At 32.2% G+C, this 9,326-nt stretch overlaps 1 protein-coding gene across 1 annotated transcript; it reads right to left on the minus strand.

Moving 5' to 3' along the window:
• Positions 1–838: 838 nt before the first annotated feature.
• Positions 839–7,536, minus strand: LOC135954987 (uncharacterized). Its single transcript, XM_065505255.1, has 2 exons — positions 6,595–7,536; positions 839–1,693 (listed from the first exon to the last, which is right to left on the minus strand). The coding sequence occupies exons 1-2, from the start codon at positions 7,534–7,536 to the stop codon at positions 1,163–1,165; spliced, it is 1,473 nt and encodes a 490-aa protein (XP_065361327.1). The 3' UTR covers positions 839–1,162.
• Between the last annotated feature and the right edge of the window lie 1,790 nt (positions 7,537–9,326).

Raw genomic sequence — 9,326 nt, forward strand, 5'->3', positions numbered from 1 at the left:
GCTGCTACGAACAAAATCAACTATTGTGAATGGAAACTTTAGGGGAATATCACGATAGCAATTTTCCCTTCGAGGGAAATGGATACTTCATGGGAACATAAATTTTACATGTTTTTCACATGAAATATGTTTCCTTTTCCCATTTTTCGTTCATCAACTTTGTTCACATGAAAAATTCACCATGTAGTGAAATTTTTAGATGGAATTTTGTAAACAAAATCGACTATTGTGAATCACCCCTATTGCGAATCAATATTTCACATGAAATATTTTCCCTTTTCCCATTTTTCGTTCATAAACTTTGTTCACAGGAAAAAATTCCCCATGTTGTGAAATTTTTAGATGGAATTTTGTAAACATTAAACAGCTGTTACGAACAAAATCAACTATTGTGAATGAAAAGTTTAGGGGAATATCACGATAGCAATTTTCCCTTCGAGGGAAATTGATATTTCATGGGAACACAAATTTCACATTTTTTCACGATAGGGGTGAATGAAAAGTTCATGGGAATATCACGATAGCAATTTTCCCTTAGAGGAAATAGATATTTCATGGGAACATAAATTTCACATGCTATTGCCGATAAAGGGTGATTGTAATTCGTAGTAAATAACCTTTTTATTATTATTTTTAGCTAAATGATGTGCTAATTATTTGACCAACACTGTTTTAAATACACACTATACAAATCATTACAATTAACCACAAAAACCACTTGAAAAAAAATTCCTTTTAGGATTTTAATTTTTATATTTTCAAAAGACACACATTTAAATAAAATTTTGTGCTATTAAGGTAGAATGTAGAGAACAAAATCATTTAGAAATTAAAACAGTTTGATTTATTGGTTTATTTATATACATATAACTTTTATTGAATACTTAGTTTTCAGTTAAATCTCCTAACTTTGGTGTGCTACAATTTTTAGTTTTTTTTTTTTTTTATAAAATCAACATTATTTTTCTATTTTTCTACAATAATTTTAAATAATTGTGTTTTTGTAATTTAATTATAGTGAAGTGAAATATAAATATATAATTATATATTAAAAAATATACTTTAATTAATAATAATAATAAAAACAAAACAAACAAAATATACAAAATACATAATTTTGTAATACTGTAATTGTAATTAATCAGAGGTTAAAGAAACAGTTTCAAATATTCTCCAACATTTCATACTTTTCCAAATCCTTGACAATAGCACACATGCGTCTCTTAAATATGGGCAAAGTGCGCTCACTTAATAAATCATATTCCTCTAATAGTTCCAAACGTTTGGTGGTGGCATCGTGGGTATCCTCATTCGCCTCCACTTCTTCATCGGAATTTTCTGTGGAAGATATTTCCCTTATGGCACTGGCTACCTCATCTAAATCAGGCAATTCACTGGTGTTTGATATAAAGAACGGTATGGAAAAGGCGGCCATACAAAAACCATAAATACCAAAATCTTTTAATTGTTGTAGAAATATGCTTTTAGGATAGATTTCTTCAATATTAAGGCCATAGAATTGTATGTGCTGGGTTAAGGTTTGATGATAAATATCCATAAATTCCATAAAATGTTTATTACGCAAATCCCGTTCAGTGCAGGCGTACAGATAGTGTACCAAATCAAGTATGGGCGAGGCATAGCGGGATAATTGAAAATCGATTAATTTGGCGGAGGTGGCTTGATGTTGCAACTGTGGGGATGATGGTAAGAGAAAGGTTAAAAATTATTGAATTGTATAAACTTTTAGTGTATTTTGGCTTTCAGGTTCAGTATTTTGTTATAAAATTTTTAATTTATAAAAAAATTATACAAGAAAAAAATGCTGATTCAATTAAATAATACTAAATTGTAATTTACGCAGTAGTAACCTAAACCATGAAAGTATGCAGTGATGTAATTTGATTCATAAAATAACAACATTTTACTTTAAATTTATGAATTAACAAAAATGAAATTTGAACTACAACATATTAGGGCGTAGTACAATATACAGTGAGTGACAATTGAACCATATTTCATAATATCAGTTTTGAAAACCAGGAATTTATGTCCAAGATCAATTCACATTTAAGCTACGTTTCCGCATACACCATAATCGGCACCGAAAACGAAATTCCATACATTTGCACCGAAAAAAAGTTCGTTTCAGAAATCGGCAACGAAAATTTAGAACGAAACGGCACCGATCAGTAACGAAAAACCTGTCATTTGGGACCGGAACGAAAACAACTTCAATTAGGTTGTTTTGGGGTGCTGTAGGAACGAAATTATTTTAATTATTTTTTTATTTCAAATTTAAAGAAAATCAAAATTAATAAAAAAAAATAAATTTTCTTTATTGGAAGAGGAAAAAAATAATAGATTTTGTCAAAAATTATGAAATTCCATTTAATGTGCGACATCCAAACTTAAAAAATAATTTAGTTTCTGTTTTATGCCGCACGCACCCAACTGAAACGAAAACAATTCAGAAACGAGACGGTGACAAACACCAACGTTTTTCAGTTTTCGTTATCGGCGCCGATAACGGTGTATGCGGAAACCCAGCTTTACTAGGTTTTCTGTTAAAATATGGTTACGAAATATTATTATCGATTTGAATTTAACGGTTTGTAACGGCTGCTTGCAACATTCATCAAGATTCATTCATGTTTATAAACATTTTCATCAGTTGAAACTTCTACATATGAACAATGTTGATATAAGTATGACAGCATTAACTGTGAAGCCGCTTTAAAGGCGCTAAATGATCATTGTGATAATAGAATATTCGTGTCATTTCCGTTGGATAATTCATGAGACTTCTAGAAGATGTCGTTGCCTTTAAAGTCTGTAGCTAGAGCATCAACCAGGTCAATTGATTGTGAATCTTGATTGAGTATATCGTTACTCCCTAATTCGATTCGAATTAGCACACATTCAGGCCTGTCACACATTTTGTTCGGAATTGTTTCAATTCCGTAGTTTTTATTCCGATCGATTTCGTTTTAGGTTCTTCTTCTTCAGATTCCGTGTAATTTATTAATTCAAAAATATTTCATAATTCTGTATTTCTGATTTTAATTTGACAGCGTTTTTCATATTAAAACAAATGTAAAGTTTTTGGTACAGAAATTGATTAAACATTTTAGAAAACCAAATAATTACAATCAAATATAAATTCCACTTTGAAAACTGAAAGTGGTTTCATTCCGAAAGAATTTTTCGTTTAACTTTTTCTGAAGAAGCAAAATACGGAATTAATTCCACTTTCGATCGGAATGAAATTCTGTGACAGGCCTGATTATCGAACATTTTCGTTTTGGATTGAGTTACGCAGTAACCTCACTTTTTAAGTTAACATCAGTCGTATTACCAGTGTGTTTTTTGTTTATTAAAAGAGAGTGACTATTTAAATTGTTTTGTCAATTTGAATAAATAAAGAGCTGTTTTTGAAATTTTTGAAATTAAAAGAATCCGAATTATTTAATGGAAATAAACTATCGTTTTTATACCTTTCACCTTCGTGAGAAGGGTATATATAAGTTTGTCATTCCGTTTGTAATTTCCACAATATAATTTTCCGACCCTAATAAAGTATATATATTCTGGATACTTATAGATAGAGGAGTCGATTAAGTCATGTCCGTCTATCTGTCTGTCCGTCTGTGTGTTGAAATCAATTTTCTGAAGACCCCAGATATCTTAGGGATCCAAATCTTTAATAATTCTGTCAGGCATACTTTCGAGAAGTTTCCTATTTAAAATCAGCAAAATCAATCCACAAATGGCTGAGATATGAGGATAAAACCAGGACAACCTCGATTTTTTGACTTATATCTGGATTACTAAGAGCTAGTTTCTGGGATAAAGATAATCTACATTCATCGCTTAAACCTAGATTAAACTAAAAATTGTGTTTCTCACTTATTGTTTTGTTACTATATAATCTAGGTTTAACTGAGCATCATTGATGAGTTAAACCTAAGTATAAAATGCTAAAGCACAAACAGATAAAAAATAAAATAAACAATTCAGCACAGCAGCTCTTTGTTTTGATTTGCTTTATTAACATAAATATAATTTTTAATATACATTTTATATACTTTAATGTTACTTTTTTTTTTACTCTTTTCTTATAAAATTTAAAGTGTTGCCATATTTATATAAACAAATTTGAGGAATAAACATGTGATTTGACTCAAAAGTATGGCAATGCTAACAAAATTAATCTATTAGTGAGAAACACAATCATTGGTTAAATCCCGGCAAAATATGCTTCAGGTTTAATATAACAGCGTGTTAAGCTGAGTTTAACTGACAAGTAAGAAACTAGCTCTAAGTCATTAATATAGACAATGTGGATATCTAATGATAGATATATCAAAGACCTTTGCAACGACGTATATAAGACCATAGTAAGTTGGACCTACAATGGGTCAAAATCGGAAAAAATATTTTTTAACCCGAATTTTTTTTTTTAATTTAAAAAAAAAAAATTTTTTTTAAATTTAAAAAAAAAAATTATATTAAAATAATAATTCGAAAAAATTTTTTTCTAAAAAATGATAAAAAAATTTTGTCATCAAAATTTTTTTTCACCAAAAATTTTGAAATTCGAATTATTTAATAGCAAAATTTAAGCTGAAAAACTGAAAAAAAATATTTTTTCCCCTTGTAAATGCATCGCCACTTGACAGGCGTTGCGCTCTAAATTTTTTTCCAAAAAAAAAAAAAAAAATCGAACATTTTTTTTCCAAAAAATTAAAAAACAACTTTGGAAAAAAAATTTTGTTTACCTAAAAAATATTAAAAAATTGTATTTTGAAGTATAATTTGGTGAAGGGTTATAAGATTCGGTACAGCCGAATATACATACATAGCTCTCTTACTTCTTAAAAGGTAAAAACGTAACATTATAGTAAATTTGGAAAAGCTTTGAAAAAACAATGGAAATTTTTGTTAATAAAAAAATGTCTAAAGTCAAGATATACCCTCCTTCACTTAAGTATGCTTTAAGACAAAGATTGAAAACAATTTTAGTTGCAAACAAATATTTGGTGAAAAATAACACTCTGGTGAAACAAATATTTTTCCTGTTGCCGAATTACCGCATTCGAGCAAGAAATTTAGTAGATTTGATCATAAATTCGATCACGAATGCGGTGATTTTAACCCATTGTCTGTCCGAATTTCATTGTTGGATAGGTCATTCAAATATCTATCATTAGATATGTTAATGACAAAATTGAAGATCGCGCATGATATCAAATTTTGTAAAAGAAAAAAAACTTCATCTCAAAGTAAGTCGCTGTCGACACAAAGTCATGTCCACAGCAATCAGCCCAATTATGAAAAAAAAATTCCCCGGGAGTTTTTTCTCTTTTCATTTTTTGAACATAGAATTTGAATAGGAAAAATGAGAAAAGGGAAAAAAAAAACTCCCGGGGTATTTTTTTCATAACTGGGCTGAATAAATTTTTCGTGGATATCAATAACAATTGGCCACAATTGACGGTATTTTGTAGTTAAACCCGATAGAACTTTTGAAAGGATTAACTGTCATACTACGCTCACTTTTTGACATTTATGATCTCTGGTAAAACATCATGAATAGATTGTCGCATCGAACAACTTATACAGCCCAATTATGAATAAAAATTCCCCGGGAGTTTTTTCTCTTTTCTCATTTTTCCTATTCAAATTCAATGGGAAAAAACTCCCGCGGAATTTTTTATTCATAATTGGGCAGATAGACTAGACGACTTCGTGATTTGTATGGCGCACATAATCGTCCATTTAAGCCAGCTGATTTTTGGCTTAACGGGCTTGTTAATAATTGTATGATGCTGTTTACACGCTGGTGGCATCATCGGACCATATTTCTTCAAAAATGAAGCCGGAGCTCGTGTTACTGTCAATGGAGATCGTTACTGCTCTATGATCAATGATTTTTGGTTTGAAAATATGGATTACATTGATCCGGGCAAGATGTGGTTTGTGCCATAAGGCGACCACAACCATTGATTATTGTGATCAAAATTTGGCGATAACTTGATTTCGAGAAATGGACCTGTCCATCGATTATTTTCTGAGGGGCCATTTGAAATCACTGGTTTATGCTGATAAACTAGGAACAATTGACGTCATGGAGGCCAACATTGTTTGTGCCAGCAATGCTATAAAAAGTGCCCCAAAATTGGACGTCCAGAATTTTTTACAATTTCAACTTCTATCGGGCTTAAAAAAAAACACTTCACCATTTGATTGCTGTCGCATACATCGACTATATAACCCCAAATTTATTCAGCTTAGATTCGTCTCGGACAAAACTAAAAAGAAACCTCCAGCATCTTCCATAAAATAAAAGAGTAACGTGACTGACTGATTCATACTTCATCGCCCAGCCCAAAGCGCTAAAGCAAGAATCTTGAAATGAGTTCCTTTTACAACATGGAATTGATTTTTGGAAATTCGATCGTTAAGGGGGATAAAACTTATATTTAAATTTTGATTAAAACCGAAGCATTAGTTTTTTAGTTTATGGATTACGAAAAACAGTTTCCTATTCCTTAAATATCTTTAAAATTCCACTCATATGTTTATACTTACATCATATTTATAAAGTATATTATTATTCCAAAAATCTCCATGACACAAAACCGCATACGGTGCCACACGCTTGCCATCTACACATTGCAAACAAATCTCTTTGAAATTGCTCTCCAATGTTTTCAAAGCCTCTATTTGTTTTCTCGAAGCTTTCGGATCTTGTTCCAGCATTACTCTCGTACGTCTTATATATTTTTTGCCAAATTCCACCGTTAAAGGTTCCATGTCAGGGGTGAAAAGATTATCACTCATTTCATTTGCTAGCATTGCAAAAAGTTCCGGTTTGCGTTGTTGCAACACAAAAGACATGGCATGCATTTTGGCGATGGCACGAAATGTGGCACTTACTAAATCATAGGTGGGCATATCGGTGCGTGAATTTTGCCTATAATCACTTAAGGTTAAATCCTCACAAATAATGAATTCATCGTCTAAATCTAAATTGGCAGAGAGGATTTCGGGAACTATATTAAAGCATACAGTTGACTCACTATCACCGTTAGGTTTAGCTGAAGTTTGCAATTCCCTTAGTCGTTCTTGTTCTAAAATAAGGAATTCTGTGAAAACCTGTTGATACATAAACACTTCACGTTTGTATAGATCCACAATACGACTATGGGCACGAAATGCTGGATTTTTAGGAGATATTTTTAAAATAGTAACAAACGTTAAGGGATTCTCAGCATCTTCCGTTTCCTTATTAATGGTTTTTGTAGCTTTCAAACACACTTGCAGTATAAAACCATAGGAATTCTCACCCACACCCGATACCGGCTGCGCGGTCAATTCATACGAGAGTATGCCTCTCTCTAAAGCTAATTTTCTATAAGTTTCGAATATTTTTGTGGAGAATTTACTTAAAATTTCACTGTTACCGGTTATTGTAAGAGGTGTTTTATTTTGGTTTAGATTTGTAACATTATTATTATTAGTATCGGCCATGGTTAACTCGTAGTAATTAATTAATTAATTTGTTATCACAGTTGGAATATTTTGTTTTTAGTGTTGAGTGTAATTTAGCCGCCGAAATTATTGATTTCTTTTTTGTACTACGTAGGTAGTAATTTTAGGTTGTTTACGGGTCGATGCTTTCTAGCAAACTGTTGGGGTTTGCACTTTTCTGTTGAGGTATTTATAGTAATTTAATAGTTGTTGTTATTTTTTTTTGTTGAATTGTTGTGGAAGTCAACAAAAAAACAAAAGCTTATCATGATTTTATAAAAATCTCTTGAATACTCAATATACTCAACATTTTTATTATTTTTTTTTTGTTGTTGAGAGTAACTATTTTATAGAGTAGGTAAGTAGTAGTAGTTTTTCATTTCAAGATTTACCATAAAAACTATTCTGAGATGAACTATCGGATATGAACAATTTGATTGTCAAATGTAATAGTTATATTTTGTATACCCACCATCTAAAAAGATGGTGGTGGAGGTAAATGATTATTTCATTCCGTTAGTAACATATTGAAATATTGGTGGTAGAACCAAAAAGTATATCCTGGGTCCACATAAGATTCTAAGACGAACTAGCTATGACCGTCCATTCACCTGTCTGTCTGTTGAAAACAAGATAGGACCCAAACGAATGGAGATAGCTGGTTCCACAAATTCTCCCAGTTGATAAGGTTTGCTTGGTATAGAAAATGGGCAACATCGGTCGGTGATTTCGCCATGTCTCTTCGGAATGCTGTTTGAACAGTCATAAATATGTTGATTATACTGCAAAACGGGTAAATTGTGCAACAAATTAGTTCTAAGTACTCTGAAATTATACTGTAACGTATGGCGAAAATCGGGCAACATTTTTCACTAGTCCCCATACAAGGTCCTCCTCAGAAAAGTACAAGGGCGGCATCTGTCTTGATTTGAGCGGCACCTGTCAAAATTTGAAGAAGCTGCGTCATTTAGTTTATGTTTGACAGACATTGATAGCAGACTACCGCGTAACTTGAGGAGAAAATGGAAAAAAGTTAATTTCTTGTGCTATTTAGCGGAAAAAAACATCACTCAAATCAAGGCTAAGCTTGATAAATACCACTAGTCCCCATACAAGGTCCTCCTCAGAAAAATACAAGGGCGGCATCTGTCAGTTGATTCCTGTCAAAATTTGAAGAAACTGCGTCATTTAGTTTATGTTTGCCAGCCATTGATAGCAGACTACCGCGTAACTTGAGGAGAAAATAAAAAAGAGAATTTCGTGTGCTCGTTAAGCATTATATTTAGACGAAGAAAATGGGAACTCTTCACCATCGATTTCAATGGTAAAAAAGTGGTTCACTGAATTTCGTTGTGGCCTTAAAAGCATGGAAGATGACGAACATTCTGGACACCCAATTGTGGTCTCTACACCCGAATCAATTGAAAAAATTCACGATGGCGTTGGCCGATCGGAGATTGTGGAAGCCATAGACATTTCATATGGCTTAGTGGCAGCAACCATCTTTCCGCAAGATGGGTGTTGCGTTTGATCACAATCGGGTGCACTCATTTTCAGTTTCCATAGCAAAAATCCATGAATTAGGCTATGAATTGCTCCCTTATCCGCCCTATTCTCCGGATTGTGCCCCCAGTGACTACTTATTGTTTCCTAACCTGATGAAATAGCAAGGCGGAAAGAGATTTCACTCCAACGATGAAATCATCTCACAAACCAACACCTATTTTAATGACCTCAACAAATCTATATATTTGAAGGGATACACGTTGGACAAACTGTATAGAGCTCAA

This window comes from Calliphora vicina, chromosome 3 (assembly GCF_958450345.1).
Source record: "Calliphora vicina chromosome 3, idCalVici1.1, whole genome shotgun sequence".
NCBI lineage: Eukaryota > Metazoa > Arthropoda > Insecta > Diptera > Calliphoridae > Calliphora > Calliphora vicina.

Bases quoted from the DNA above. Each gene is read 5' to 3' on its own strand.
- LOC135954987 (XM_065505255.1), bottom strand. From the start codon at position 7,536: ATGGCCGATACTAATAATAATAATGTTACAAATCTAAACCAAAATAAA. The intron at 1,694-6,594 runs GTAAGTATAAAC...TCATCCCCACAG, and splicing joins ATATACTTTATAAATATGAT to TTGCAACATCAAGCCACCTC.